This window comes from Stenella coeruleoalba (genome assembly GCF_951394435.1).
Source record: "Stenella coeruleoalba genome assembly, chromosome: 20".
NCBI lineage: Eukaryota > Metazoa > Chordata > Mammalia > Artiodactyla > Delphinidae > Stenella > Stenella coeruleoalba.
The window spans coordinates 28,917,245-28,932,304 of record NC_137166.1 but is presented as its reverse complement, the minus strand read 5'-3'; the positions used below and the strand labels follow the sequence as shown (position 1 = coordinate 28,932,304).

The window sequence follows — 15,060 nt, the reverse complement described above, 5'->3', positions numbered from 1 at the left end:
TGAACCAAGACTGCCTGACACCAGCACCCATGCACCCAGCATAGGCTGGCTCCTGAAATCCCCTCTGCACACAGGACACCTGTGGGTGAGTGTGGGCCTGACACTTGGGCCACGTGACTCCTCGTTCTCTTTGACTTTACATCAAACAGCAAATCCATCCAAAAGCTGTCAGGAGGACTAGCTATTGCCATTATTTACAAGTCACTGAGCGCCTCACTCCTTCCTAATAAATACCACCACAACTTTGTAAATGCAGAATTTGACGCTACCCTGCACAGGCAGACGTGAAGTCCTTCATCTGGAACCAGTTTCCAGGTACCTGCCTCTTGTTGGGAAATGGCTGGGTATTACCTGCAAATTCCTAGTCACTTTGCTGGTTTCAAGTAACCAAGGGCTGGATTTTGAAGGTAGAGTTCAGCCTGACCTTAAGGAACTTCCAAAGATTCAGAGCCAACTCACCGCAGGGAGCTCTCAGGGGTAGCAGGTGTCCTGTCACTGGCACTGGGCCAGCCAAGACACATGTTCCCTGTGGGGATGGGGGGGAAGAGCTACTCCAGGTGTGGGTGGTCCACACAGTGGGGTGTTTGAAAGTGTTTTCAGCGTTCAACATACTCCTTTGATGAACACGTGGGTTTTTTTAATAATTGAAGTATAGCTGATTTACAGTATTGTGTTAGTTTCAAGTGAACAAACATGTTTTTACTTTTTAAATTTTTCCTGTATTACTCTGTTCTTCATATATTTATTCAAATTTATTGAATCAAAAATTGGGTTTTGTATCCTTTTAAATTTTTCTTAGTAGTTCACTTAATTTTATTTTACCACAGTTTAGGTTTGTGAAGTTGGAAAATAAAAACCACAGCTAGAAAATTCACACGTCTTTCAGTGCAGGGAGTTTGAGACTTCCAGGTAACTGGAGGTGTGATTCCAACTTCTTTAGAGTCTATCAAGCCTAAAATCTATGAGGAAGTGAAGTTAGCCAGGGAAATCAGAGGATGGGAAATGAGGCATTGAGAAGCCACCAACCCTTGCCATGTCACCAACCCTTGACATGAGAATGGAGGGGACCTTGTATCTGCTCGACACCCTTAGAGCATCTGGTCTAATGCTGTTCCGTGTTATGCAGATGAACCCAGTGAGGGAGTGTGTCTTGTCTTAGGCACTCAGTTTGTTAGGGACTCACATTTTGTTCCAGTACCCAAGTCTCTGCACTTCTCACCCAGTCTCCTACACCAGCCCTGGATGGCACAAAAGCCTTTATTCCCAATGCACAGAAAAGAAAGGCGAGTCGGAATAGTGTCAACAACTTTTATTACCACTTACATATTTCATAGGAAAGGGAATGTAGAAATCAAGTCAGAGCGGTATAAAAACGCAGGTCGGCCCGTGTTCCTCCATTGACACCCGGGTCAGGCTCTCCGTGACATCAGGCACAGCAGCTGCACTTGTCCGAGGCCCCTTTGCAGAGGCAGCCCTGGGCACACTTGGCGCAGCCCACGGGGCAGCAGGAGCAGCAGCCTGGGGAGAGAGGGGCGAAAGCAGATGTCAGCGATGACTTTCCCAGGCTCCTCCTTGCCCACCAGCAGCCCTGCCACAAGCCCTCAGATCCAAAGGACCCCGAGTACAGAAAAACATGCTCTGTTCCAAGACAGTTGGGAGGACCTTGGGGTTTGGCTTCCACTACAAAGTGGCTGCCCTGCCCCATCTAAGCCCAGGACAGGCAGAAAGTCAGAAGCAGCAGTGACAGGTGCCGAAGGGCAAAGGAAGACCAGCCCCCCCGCCAGAGCCATACACTCAGAGCCCGCTCTGGGTTCCCTCCCTCACCGTAGCTGCAGCCCCCAGGTTCCCAGAGAAAGCCCTACACTCACTCTTCTTGCAGGAGGTGCATCTGCAGGCTTTGCAGGTGCAGGAGCCAGCGCAGCTGCAGGAGCCGCCTGCCAGGAAGGGAAGGGCCAGCAGTGAGCAGGGAGGGGGATGCAGGAGGTACAGCAGATGGTCAGTAATCCCTCCCTGCAACCTCTTCCTGGGTGCAGGGCCCAGTGCTAGGGACTCCTGTCCAGCATAGAACAGACAGAAGTCTCACCCCTCCTTCTCTGCCCTTCTATGCAAAGGGCTGTGTACTGCCTTGTATTTACCCCACAGGTATGGTCCCAGGCTCCAGAGCCCATTCAGGATGCCTGGGTCTGGTGGCCAGGACCTTTTGTCTGAGCCCATAACAGGCAATGTCCCCTCGCACCCGGCACAGGGAATGCAGAGGCCTGGACAGAGCACTGTGGCCGACCCAGAAGCCCCCTGACACCTGGATGATGTGGCGCAGAACAGCCTTGAGCCTCAGGCCTCTCGCCTCTGAAATGGAAGCCCCAGTTGGATGGAAACACTCTAATGGGGGATGAAGGCGCTTGTCCAGGGAGAAAGCACGAGCCGGGTTAACTACAGAAGCCTACTTCAGCTCAAGCTCAAAATGTTCCTCCCTCCTCCAAACCCAGGGATGCTTCTTGGTATTGGGGAAGGGGCATCCTAAGTTCTAGAGCCAGGGGTTCCTCACCAGTGGGGCAGGAGCAGTTGGGGTCCATTTGGAGGCGAGGTGAGGCCGGGGGTCCAAAGCAAGTAGCGAAGAAGAGGGTCTTGGGCCGGTTGGGGGCGTGTTGGAACCTAGCAGCCGGCGTGTCAGTTTATACCCAGAGGAGGCGGCCCGGGCGCAGAGGCCCCGCCCCCGCCTTGCACGCGGCGCGCGGATCTGCGCCTGTGCAGCCGGCAGCCCCCGTTCCGGCTGTGCGCAGCCGGGCGGGCCGAGCGCAGGGTTCCGTGAGCAAAGATTGGGTCGGTGTGCAGCGCTGCGGCCGCCCCTTTGGCGCTAGAACTCGCGGAGGGACGGTGTGCCGGGCGGCTCTCGGTTTCCCAGCTTCCCTGCCCGCCCCTTCCCAAATTTCCCAAGGTAGGCAGTCACCTTTGTTCCGGGATCTTCCAGGAACCCAGTCCCCCCTCTCTTTGCCACCCCAGGCCCCATTGCCTTGGTGCTCAAGTTCGTCCTTTCCGGAACCCGTGTGCGCCGCGCCCGGCCCTCCTCCCCCTCCCCCCCCCCGGCCCCCCCGGCATGTGCTCACGGGCGGTGGAAAGAGCCGAGGGAGTTGTGTGCAGCGTCCCAGCTGCGGATGTGACGTTTGCCTCCCAGTACTTTTCCTTTCCCTGTGGCCAGAGGGACTTAGGCCCTATTTTTCTGTCTCAGTTTCAAGGCGGACGCTGGCCTCTGTCTGCTCCATCTTTCCTCCACTCTCTAAGTTTGAAAGGATGTATGGGCACATATGTCTGGATCCTTTGCACAAAACTCTCCAGAGACTCTCCACAGCCTAGCCAGCCCACCTCACTCCAGGGAAGTTGTTCAGAAAGTGGGATGCCCCCAGGGGAGGGGTCATTTTAGGGGATAGGCAGATCTGGCATCTGCATATCAAGAAAAATAATTGTTTCCCTTTCAATATTACTGACCATTAGACAGCTTTGTGTGTGTGTCCCACCTGGTTAATTGTTTATCTTTCAACCTTCACAAAGACTCAAAAAGAGGAATACTGTTATTTATGAGCCCATTTGGCTGGTGGGAAAGGTAAGTCACAAGGATGTTAAATAACTTGCCCAGGGTCACAGCTGGGAAGTAGTGCCACCGGGTCTGAATCCAGTCAGCTTCCCCAGGGAAGAAGTTCAAAGATAAAGTTTTCCTTTGGCCCGAAGTTTTCCTTTGATGTATCTTCAACATCAGTGTACTGCTTGAAATCTTTTAAACAGAGAGAAGCCTCAAGCTTATCAACTCTCCAGGCCCATATCATGATTTTGTTTTCAAGGACCTAGATTGCCTTTTCTTTCTGCAAGACATCATACTGGTCCAGTACACTGATGATATTATGCTGCTCGGAGCTAGTTGCAAGAAGTAGCAACTACTCTAGGCTTATTGGTTAAGACTCTGTAATGGCTGTAAAAAAAAAGCCTGTGGAATAGAGAAGATCCCTTAGGGCATCTCTTAGTACTACCCTGCTCTGTGATTAAAGTCAGTGAAAAACTACTATAACAACCCAATCAAGGCAGGACTGATAAAGGCTCAGACCCTTCAAAAATGAAGGTTTGGGTCACCCCAGCATCGTAAAGAACCAGGACCAACTGAGATGCTTGCAGGGAGCAAAGGGGATACAGAATAGGTAGTGTAAGAAGATGTTTATAAATGTCAGCTATAACCACATGACCAGTTCCAGAAACAGAAATGACAACTGTAATTGTTAGGAGTACTGCTTCATTATTTTGTTATAAATATGTTTATATATATATGGCAAATATCTTTGTTTTCTTCCCTCTTTTATCCCCTTCTCATATAACATAGAAGGTATTGACTTTACATTGTAGTGTTTACGTGTTGTTAACATCACAGTATTTGTTACGTGATATCAAGTACAAAAGTGACCATCACCCAAGGACTTTGCATCCTCCTCTGGGGATGGTGTTATACATTTTCAGTTGTAGGTAGGATAGTTGTGTCATGTTAGGCAGAAGTATGACCTTGTTATTGTCTTTGTTGGGAGATTAAGCGCGGTTTACGAAGTTGTGTGGGTGCTAGTTTGATAAGTGGTGGTCTATGACGGTTAGTTTTATGTACCCACGTGTTTTAGGCTATCATACCCAATCCTTGGTCACACGCTAGCCTGATGTTGCCGTGAAGATATTTTTCAGATGTGATTAACATTTAAATCAGTAGACTTTGAGAAAAGCAGATTACCCTTCATAATGTGGAAGGCCTCATCCAGTCAGTGAAGGCCTTAGAGAAAAACTGAGGTCTCTTGAAGAGGAGGGAATTGGGCCTCCAGACGGCCTTTAGACTCAAGATTGCAACCAACATCAACTCCTACTGGAATTTCCAGGCTGCTGGCTAGCCCTATAAACTTCAGTTGTGCCAGCTTCCACAGTTGCATGAGCCAATTTCTTAAAATAAATCTCTCACTCTCTTTATCTATCTCTCTATCTACCTACCTACCTACATCCTGCTGGTTCTGTTTCTCTGGAGAATGCTAATACAAATATATTTTAAAACATATAAGTCATTAAAGGAAAAATGTTAAGTAAAATACTGGTGCAAGTGGTAGCAAAGGGCACAGACTGTTGTGCTCAGGGTTATAAATCCCCAGTGCTGTTCAGTTGATGAGGACAACATAGGACACACAGCTAGGCACACCACCACTGTTTCTGTGTCTAGAGGTAAATAAATACCTCCTATGTTAATAATAATAATAAATGGCGAACATTGTAGACCACTCACCACGTGCCAAGCACCATACTAAATTCTTTTCATGTACTAGTTCTTTAATCTCCTGAATCATATGCTTTTATTTTGCCCCTTTAAAAGTGGGGGAGACCGGGCTTCCCTGGTGGCGCAGTGGTTGGGAGTCTGCCTGCCGATGCAGGGGACACGGGTTCGTGCCCCGGTCCGGGAGGATCCCACATGCTGCGGAACGGCTGGGCCCGTGAGCCATGGCCGCTGAGCCTGCGCATCCGGAGCCTGTGCTCCGCGGCGAGAGAGGCCGCAGCAGCGAGAGGCCCGCGTACCGCAAAAAAAAAAAAACAAACAAAAACAAAACAAAACAAAAAGTGGAGGAGACTGAGCCACAGAGAGATTATGTCCTGTGGCTGTAAGTGATGCAGGTGAGATTGGCACTCATGCAGGCGGACTGCAGCATCATGCCCTCACCCACGATCTTACACCAGGACTTCATACGACAGATGAGGATGTTGAAAGCTGGCACAGGGGCAGCAATGGGAAGAGCACTGAGCAGGCAGTCTGTATAGCTCTGTGACCTCTCTGGAATTCAGTTTTCCATGTGTCAAGCCAGGAGCACAATCTGTCCATTTCGAGAGGTCCTTCTAACTCTGAATAGTGAGAGGCAGGATTTAGCATTCAGTGACATCATTATCTGCCAGCTGTGGCCAGGGCGTGAGGTCAGCTGTAGTGTGGGTTCAGACCTCTGCCCTCTGAGCTGTGTGACCTTGGGCAGGTTGCTTAACCTCTCTGGAATCAGCACAATCACTCCAGCCCCTGCACATTCACTCTCTCACTGGTTCCTGTGCAGATCAAACGACATGAAGCATGGGAATGACTTCTGAGTCTGTCCAAATGCTGTGGCAGCATCTTGTCCTGGGGGTCTCTTTGGAGGTCATCCATACTCCCTTTGGCACCGGATCAGCAAATTTCCAATCCCATCCTTAACCTCCAACCCAGAATAATGCTTCTAAACCAGTGAGCTTTTCCCCAAGAGCTTGTTGGGAGCTAAAAGGATTCTCTCTTCATGAATGTCAGTGTGGACATAATGATCATAACGGCCACTGTTTATTAAGCCAGGACACTATCATTTAATCCCCACATAGAGATATCATCTCTTTTTCACAATTGGGAAAATAGAGACTCAGATGTTGAGTAACATGCCCAGGCCATACCACCTGTGGCAAAACAGGCTGTGAACTGAGACGCCCATGCACTCAGCACAGGCTGGTTTCTGAAACCCCCTCTTCACACAGGGCACCTGTGGGCAAGCATGGTCTTGACTCTTGGGCCACCTGACTTGTCTTTCTCTTTTATTTTACATCAAATAGCCATTCCCTCCACAAACAGCCAGGGGGACTAACTGCTGGCATTAGTTACAAGTCACAGGGCACCTCACTCCTGCCTAATAAACACCACCATACCCTCCAGACTGCAGAATCTGCCATCACCCAGCATGGGCAGACGTGAAATAGTCCATCTGGAACCAATTCTCAGGCACACGCCCTCTTCATGGGAAATGACTGTGTAATTCCCTCCACAGCCCTAGTTATTTTGCGGCTTTCAAGTAGCCAAGGGCTGGATTTTGGAAGGACAGATTGCAACGGTGCTCAATGGACACCTTCGATGAACACGTGTGCGACGTTTTTAAATCTCTGATTTTGTTTGTTTTTCATATATTGACTGAAATTACGTGTGTGGAATCTGAAAACATGGGCTTTGTATTGCTCTGTGGCATTTTTATATATTTTTTTGTTTCTGTTTTTTACCAAGGTTTAGGTCTGCAACGGATGGGAAATGAAATCTGTTCCTTCACCACAGGGATTTTTTAGACCCCCCATTTAGATTCAAGCAGGTGAGGGAGTTTTCTTTAGTCACTGAAGACTAAAATCCAGCGAGGAACTGCAGTTGAACAGGGAAACCATGGAGAATGAGGATTCTGGATTGAGAAGTTTCTGTGCCACCAACCAACAGAGGGGACCCTGTATGTGCCCAGTGTCCTTATAGCATCTGGCCTAAGGCTCTTCCATTTTACAAAAGATGAAGCCCAGTGGGGTAATGTGGCTTGAACAAGGCACTGGGTTTGTTAAGGGCTAACATTTTGGTCCAGAAACCAAGTCTGTGTACTGCTAGTCCAGTCCCTCACCCCAGCTCTGGTCAAGTTAAGGAAAACAGCCAGAATAAAGCCAACCACTTTTATTATCATTCTTGTATTTTATAGGACAAAAAAAAAAAGAGGAATGTAGGTTTGTCCCGGTTGCTCTATTTACACCCGGGGCAGGCTCTCCGCGACATCAGGCACAGCAGCTGCACTTGTCTGAGGTCCCTTTGCAGATGCAGCCCTGGGCACACTTGGCGCAGCCCACGGGGCAGCAGGAGCAGCAGCCTGGGGAAGGGAAGGAGGCGGCAGAGATGAGCGCTTGGAACAGAGGATTAATGAGGCTTCCCGTCCTCTCCAGTGGAGGCGCCACCGTCCCTAGGGAAGGGGTACCTACTGCCCTATTTAAATTCCCTCCGTGGTGTAGAGGGCTGGAGGCGTGAGGGGCGGGCCCGGCGGAGGGGTGGGCGCGTTAGGGGTAGATGTAGAGACAATTCCACTTACTCTTCTTGCAGGAGGTGCATTTGCAGTCTTTGCATTTGCAGGAGCCGGGACACGCGCAGGATCCGCCTGCAAAGAGAACGGCCGACATAAAAACGGTTCCCGGAGACTCGAACGCGGGCATGGGTGCTAGGAGCCCGGGTTTGAGTCCCAGTTCCACAACCAACTCGTGGGAACCTGGGCAAGCCACGAACTCTGATCTCCTTATCGGTCAAACGGGATCTCCTAGTTTAACTTAGAATAGAGGCGGGTACACCAAAACGCTTTCGAAAGGGGCAATTTGTGCCCGGAAAGTGAGTGACGAGTCAGAAATTGCTTCTCTAGTTCTACAACTGACACCCAATCCCGAACCAGATCTCCTTACCCGCGGTGCAGGAGCAGTTGGGATCCATGGCGAGACGAAGCGGAGGCTGGGGTCCGGAGACTGCGTCACGAAGTATGGCAAGGAAGTCGAGGGGGCGTGCTGGAGCGGAGGGCGCTGTGGGCTGCCTTTATAGCGGGAAGGAGCCGGGGCGAGTGCAAAAGCCCTCCGGGGCGGGCGCCGCCTGCACACGCCCCGCGCTGAGTCACTGGCGGCCCGCGCGGCGCCCCGAGCTGTGCACACGGACCACCCGGCACCAGTTCTCAGTAGCCGCCCTAGGTGCGCCTCGGCGAGGGAGGGCCGGGTGCAGAGCGCGGACCCCGCATGCAGGGCTGTGCTGGGCTGTGCGCGGAGCACCCTGACCCCTGCCCTTCGCTGTGTGCGCAGTTCCCGCCACCGCCTTCCCCCTACCCCAGCACGCCCCACCCCAACCCTCCCCACCGCGTCCGGTACCCTGTGCTTGAACCTAAGAGAGTGGGTCTTGCGGATCCTGCTCCAGGGGAAAACCGGTGGGAAGTCAGGACAGATTAAAAAAAAAACTCTTTGCACCCGTCAGGGCTTAAAAATTGTGTAGCATCATATTAAACCCATGGGCTGGTTATTGATGACATGTGCTGTGTATCGAGTGCTTTAGCATGCGATAGGGAAAGTGTAAGCGTGTTATGTGCGAGCTCTCATTTAATCCTCTAACAACCCTGTGAGGTAAGGACTAGTCATCATTCCCATTTTAGAGTATGGAGGCCCAGAGAAGTTAAGTAACTTGCCCGAGGTCACAGAGCTAGTGAGTGGCAGAGCCTGGTTAGAATCAGTGGGCCCAGCAGATGCTGAAGTCACTCTAAGGGTAGACATCACCAACAGGGGAGAATAAAGGTCAAGAAGCCATAAGCCTTGTACCCAGGAAACTCATAGTCATTGGGGCAGCCTCATGGGTGCGTGGGGAAAAGTAATACCAGGGTCATGGCTAGGATGGAGGCAGGGGGAACAGAGGGGAGACCCAGTCCAGCCTGAGAGGAGGTGGGCCAGTCAGGTGGGCCCTTGCCTTGGGCCTGAGGGTGAGAAAGTCTTCGCCAGGCAGGGGAAGAGGAAGGAGTTGTATTCCAGCCCGTGGAAGAAGCAGCCGGGTGGAAAGTTGGCATTCCCATGGAACATTTGGAAGGGAAAACCTCACAAGAACTTTCTTCCCCAGTAGATGCAGAGGGGAAGAGTAGAAGTGCGGTCCAAATTCCTTTCTGGGGAGATACATCCTGCTTCCCTGCTGGCACATGTCTGGCTGCTGTGAAATGGATCTTAGATCGTTATCCTGGGATTGTCCAGAGTGTGTCATCAGATGAGCAGGTTACTGGAAGGTTGGTGGCAGGTTTAGGGAATGCTGGTTGCTGCAGTAGGGAGTTTAGTGAGGGGGTGGGCGGAGGACAGGCCGTCCTCACAGCATTTACTGTAAAATCCTGTGGAAATGCCTTCACAGCTCAGCTCAGACGTCACTTTCTCCTGGGAGCCCGTCCTGACCCCTGTGCTAGGTCAGGATGCCTGTGGAATGCGCTGGTAAACAGCTTGTCCTTTCCTTCCTGGCACTGCCCATGTCTGTAATACATAGGAAAGTGTGTGATTCTGCGACCTTTGTCCCTCCACAGCTACCTGCCACTGAAAACACCAAGAGCGCTCACTGCCCCTGAAATGTGCTTCCAGCCCTCGGCCCAGGGCCAGGTTTACAGTTGGCGCTTAATAAATATTTGTCAAATCAATTAATAGGGGTAAATCCCCTGATGTGTCCTCCCTTCCCAGCCCTGCCTCCCGGCATTAGGGCCGATTACAAAATGAAAGTAAAAAACTTGTTTTTCACCACTCTGGGATCTGTGTGGTCATGTGGTCACTCAGAAACTCCATGCAGGGCAGGAGAGTTGAATTGTCAGAAGGACTAAATTCTAATGGTCACTCTGCCACTCACTTGCTGAGCGACCTTGGGGCTGTTATGGGCCAGGGCTCCCCTGAGCATCAGTTTACTCATTTGTCAAATGATCAGATTGTACTAGAATTTGAGGGTCACATGCAAACACGCTCTGATGTTAGAGCCAAGGTCTCAGAAATCTCGCTGTGTCTGGCAGCCCCGTGGACTGAGAGCATGGGAGGGCTGCTCTTTGGATGGTGGGCAGATTTTGCTGCTGTTGTTACATACGCACCCACATTGTATGCAAAATTCCTGGTTTCTTATAAACCAGATGGCCCCTTGTCCACTCAGGGGAAACAGTCCAACTCACTGAGGAGACAATAACGCTTATTTTTGCCCTGTAAACTATTGAATCAAGCCCTGGGTTTGGGCCATCTGTGTTGGCAGTAAAATTTGTTTTCAGGTCTAGCTGTCTCCCTTAAGTCATTTTGACTCTGAGAGGAGAGGGAGGACCAATCGGCAAAGGTGAAGGGCAGCCCAGGCCCAGTTTTGCTTATCTCTGTACCCATGTAAGCCTTGCGGGACAGAGGTGGAGAGTGAGGCCTTTCTAATGCCTGCAGTCCTCATGTGGTAGGAAGTGAGGAAAATGAAGCCAAGCAGCATAAGATGAGGAAAAACACCCCTCTACAAGTGTGGTGTGAGCGATCAGTATGAGGCAATGATGTGGCCCTAGTCTGCATTAATAGAAGTGTGCCATCCAGAATGAGGGAGGTGACTTTTCGTCTCTTTTTAACTGCTAATGGGGGTATTTTTAGTTCTGCTGCTGAGTCATCCGTTCATCCTTACCCTGTGACAGTACCCTTAGGTTTCCTTTGTAGAATCACTCTTCCCTACTCCTAATCCACGTGGACTAAGGTGGATGGATGGAGTAGGCCCCATTCGTGGGCTCCCAGGAAATTCCATCTTCCTGGACATAGTGATTGGCTCTGATTGGGTCACCTAGCCATGAACCAGAGAGAATCAATGGAACTCCTCCTGGAAATGCTAGGAGAATGACAGATACTCTTTCCATCTAGACTTCAACCTGAAAGCGTGTGAAGCTGAGTTTCTAGAGCCTTTGTCTCCATGAGAAAGAGCCTGAGAATAAATTTATTGTAAAGGAAATGGAGCCTGACAATATAATTGGAGCACCTGGATCCAGCCAAGCCTGAAGCCACTGTGAGTCCAAAATTTCCTTTTTTGTTTAAATCATTCTGGGTAGATTCTTAACTGGCACAGTTGGGCAGACCACCCTGAGGGCTGTGTTCATTATTGGGCTTCAACAGTCCAGAAGACAGTTGATCACAATAGTCCTAAGACTCAAAACCCCATCATGTGAGCAACAGCTGAGAGGGGTGGGCAGGCTCAATCTGCAAGAAAACAGTTACCTTCAGATATGTGGACAGTGGTTGCTCCTGTAGCCGTGCAACAAATCACCCAAAACTGCAGTTTAAACAACAACCAGTTTATTGTCGCTCCTGGTTTTGTGGGTCAGGAATTTGAGAAGCACTCATTTGGGTGATTCTTTTGTTTCATGTGTCACTGTCTGAGGTCACTTGGTGGCATTCAGTTGGTGGATGGGCTGGTCTGGAGGATCTAAGACAGTTTCACTCACGTGTCTGGCACCCTAGCAGGCGTGGCTGGATGGCTGAGCTCAGCTGGAACTAAAGACCAGAGCTCCCTCCTGTGGCCTCTTCGGCATGGTGGCCTCAGGGTAATTACATTTGGCGCAGGGCGCCAAGGGTGAGAGTCCCAAGAGACAGGAGTGGTAGCTGTGTCTCTTAAGCCCTGGGCCCTGAAACTAGCACAGGTCACTTTCACCACTTTTGATTGGTCAAGAAGCCACAGAGCCTGCCCAGATTCGAGGGGAAAGGATGAAGACCCCAGGTCTTGATGGAAGGAGTCAACATGTTTGCAATTATCTCTCATCTGCCATAGTAGTCATGGGGCGTAATATTGAGCACGTACTAGGCATCAGGACGTTCTGAGTGTATTCCACTTAGACCTCGGCACAGTCCTACAAGGCAGATGCTGTTAGTATCTCAGTTTTACAGATGAGGCACTGAAGAGCTACATGGCCTGTTCAGGGTCACACAGCTGTAAGTGGCAGTGTGGGGATTTGAACCCAGGACTTTCTGATGCCACAACTACATGTTTATGCCATGCTGAAAAGAAGAGAATAGACTTGTGCTCTGTGGTCCCAAGGGCAGTACCAGGAATAAAGATTCTGCTCTGGGTGGGAAGGGCCTTTCTTGCAATTAGAGCTGGTGACGACTGGAAGGGACTGCCTTGGGAGATAGTTTCCTGTCACCATGGCAATAGGAACAGAGGCTGGTGGATTCTGGCATTAGATGGTGGGATAGAAAGAATAGATATATTTATTGTGAGAAGATCATCAACATTGTGGAGGTGATGAACTAGCCTACCTCTGCAAGATCTCCTTCCAAATCACGACGCCCTGAGCACCTCTGTCACCACCATCATGCACACGTTCATCAAAGACACCCTTGCCCACACACACACACACACACATACACACATATATAAATTTCCCTTTTAATGTGATTAGCATTATACTATACATATACCTTGGTTTTTTTTCCCCACTGAATGGTAAGATGCAGTGGTCTTTCCATTGCAGGTGTGTTTTTATCAGATGTTCATTATGACCATTTTTATACTTCACTCCTGAAGGATATTTAGCTTGTTTTGAGGCTTCTGCTGATACCAACGATGGGACAGTGAACTTCCTGGGTTGAAGGTATGTATGTTTTAAATTTGAGTAACTACTGCTAAAATACCCTCCAAGTTTCTCTTCAAGACCCTGCTTTCAATTCTTTTGGGTATATACCCAGGAGTGGAATTGCTGGATCATAAGGTAATTCTACTTTTAATTTTTGGAGGAATCACCATTTTACATTTCCTCCAATAGTGCACAAAGGTTCCAATTTCTCCACATCCTTGCCAACACTTATTTGTTTTTTTGTTATTTTTGTCTTCCTGATACTGGTCATCTGCTACGGTCTGAATATTTGTGTCCTTTGGGGCCTTTGAGAGGTGCTTAGGTCATGAGGGTAGAGCTCTCATGAATGGGATTAGTGCTTTTATAAAAGAAACCCCACAGAGCCCCTAGTCCTTTCCACCATGTGAGGATGCAATGAGAAGTCTCTGACCCAGAAAAGGGGCTTCACCCAACCATGCTGGCACCCTAAACTCAGACGTCTAGTCTCTCAAAGTGTGAGAAATAAATTTCTGTTGTTTATAAGCTGCCCAATCTCTGGTATTTTGTTACAGCAGCCCAAAGGGACAGACACTATCCTAATGGGTGTGAGGTAATTTAGCTTTGTTTTGATGCTTTTTGTAACACAAGGCAAGCCAGAAACAAACAGAGAAGACAAGCATGGTTAGGTTTAAGAGCCTAGACTTTAGTCAGACAGCCTGGGTTCAAATCCTGGCTCTACCACATTCTAGCTTTGTTGCCTGTTAAGCACAAGACAGCAGGCTCAAAATGGAGTTGCTTATGCTAAGCCCCATGTCACCAGGAACTTCGGCCCGCCCAGAAATCTTTAACCAATCAGGAATCACCTGATCAGCACTAGTTAGGTAATCTGCCTGAGAGGCCCCTGCCATCCCTTGAAGGAAAGTAACTGCAATAACCAACCTGCTTTTTTGCCTGTTATGACTTCCTTGTTCCCTACTAGCTATAAAAGTCTTTCATTCTGTGCAGCTCCTCTGAGTTCCTTTCTATCTGCTACATTGGATGCTGCCCGATTTGAATAGATATTTGCTCAAATCAACTCTTAAAACATTTTAATATGCCTCAGTTTATCTTTCAGTAGACTGCATGCAGATTACCCTAAGCCCTATTGCCCCATCTGTAAAATGGGTTTACTAATCATACCATTCTTCTAGAGTTGTAAGGATCACGTAAGATAATGTACTTAAGAGAACTTTGTACAAGATAATCTCACATTTATCAATCTTTTTGGTGTCTTAGTTAAAAGAGGTATCTCTACCCCAAAGTAATAAGCATTCTCCTATTTTCCTCTTCCAAATTCTCTTACAGCTTTGATTTTGCTCCTGGGTGTTTAAGTCAATTGGAAATGATTTTTTATCTGATATGCAAAGGGGTAGCCCATTGTTTCAGCACTTTTCACTAACTAGTGTATCCTTTCGCTGATGATTTCATGTCTCTTACTTGCAGCTGCACTGGGGTCTATTTTTGAACTATCCTCTCTGTCCCACTGATCTATTCCTGAGCCGACACCACTTCCTAGAGCTTTAGAACAAGAACTGGTATGCGGTTAGAACAAGCCTTTTTTGTTGTTCCTTTCCAACACTGGCTTGGCTTTTCTGGCACTGTTTTTTGAAACTCAGCCTGTTGGGCTAAAAAACAAAATCCTGGTGGGCTTTTGAATGGACTGTCCTGATAAAGCAACTTGGAGGAAAACTGACATGTTTGCAGCACTGTGTTCTCTTAACTGGGAAACTTTTCTCTGCCAGAATTCTATTTTTCTTTTCCATTCAACCCAGGTAGAATCTGCGTGTTCCCTTTTATCAAGGACTGTACCACAACTACTGTGGATTGAAGCACTCATTACCCTACTTCCTCTTGAAGAGGGAAGGAGCTGGACACAAACTACCAAATGAGAAGGTTTGAAAAGGAGCTGAACGATCTGTTCGGGGAGACAGGCTGCTCAGGGCGGTGACCTTGGAAACGCAGCTGAACGGTTTCCCAAGACAGGCCCCAGGCCTCCTGGCCTCTCCTCTAATGACCCTGAAAACAGGCAGCTTTGCAGGAGCAGCTAGAAAATTCCAGAAACTGCAGGCCTTTGGGGCTGGGGGCTGGTTTTAACTTCCCCCAACCCCATTGTACAGATGCAGAG

At 49.1% G+C, this 15,060-nt stretch overlaps 2 protein-coding genes and 1 long non-coding RNA gene across 3 annotated transcripts in view; 1 reads left to right on the top strand and 2 right to left on the bottom strand.

Moving 5' to 3' along the window:
• The window catches only part of LOC307178275, a 97,669-nt gene that overhangs the window by 6,959 nt on the left and 75,650 nt on the right, over positions 1-15,060 (top strand). Inside the window, exons 2-4 of the long non-coding RNA XR_013825160.1 lie at positions 11,212-11,353; positions 12,816-12,935; positions 14,708-14,828. This is a non-coding gene — a long non-coding RNA (uncharacterized lncRNA). The remainder of the gene's footprint in view (positions 1-11,211; positions 11,354-12,815; positions 12,936-14,707; positions 14,829-15,060) is intronic.
• On the bottom strand, positions 1,228-2,873 carry LOC307178268 (metallothionein-1E). Its single transcript, XM_079906263.1, has 3 exons — positions 2,546-2,873; positions 1,869-1,934; positions 1,228-1,518 (listed from the first exon to the last, which is right to left on the bottom strand). The coding sequence occupies exons 1-3, from the start codon at positions 2,571-2,573 to the stop codon at positions 1,427-1,429; spliced, it is 186 nt and encodes a 61-aa protein (XP_079762389.1). The 5' UTR covers positions 2,574-2,873; the 3' UTR covers positions 1,228-1,426.
• LOC307178267 (metallothionein-2) lies at positions 7,472-8,584 on the bottom strand. The gene is made up of 3 exons (XM_079906262.1): positions 8,254-8,584; positions 7,893-7,958; positions 7,472-7,676 (listed from the first exon to the last, which is right to left on the bottom strand). The coding sequence occupies exons 1-3, from the start codon at positions 8,279-8,281 to the stop codon at positions 7,585-7,587; spliced, it is 186 nt and encodes a 61-aa protein (XP_079762388.1). The 5' UTR covers positions 8,282-8,584; the 3' UTR covers positions 7,472-7,584.

Coding starts and splice junctions, on each gene's coding strand:
- LOC307178268 (XM_079906263.1), bottom strand. CDS start 2,573: ATGGACCCCAACTGCTCCTGCCCCACTG. Junction 1,935..2,545: donor CAACTGCTCCTGCCCCACTG/GTGAGGAACCCC, acceptor CCTTCCTGGCAG/GCGGCTCCTGCAGCTGCGCT. Junction 1,519..1,868: donor ATGCACCTCCTGCAAGAAGA/GTGAGTGTAGGG, acceptor CTCTCTCCCCAG/GCTGCTGCTCCTGCTGCCCC.
- LOC307178267 (XM_079906262.1), bottom strand. CDS start 8,281: ATGGATCCCAACTGCTCCTGCACCGCGG. Junction 7,959..8,253: donor CAACTGCTCCTGCACCGCGG/GTAAGGAGATCT, acceptor TTCTCTTTGCAG/GCGGATCCTGCGCGTGTCCC. Junction 7,677..7,892: donor ATGCACCTCCTGCAAGAAGA/GTAAGTGGAATT, acceptor TCCCTTCCCCAG/GCTGCTGCTCCTGCTGCCCC.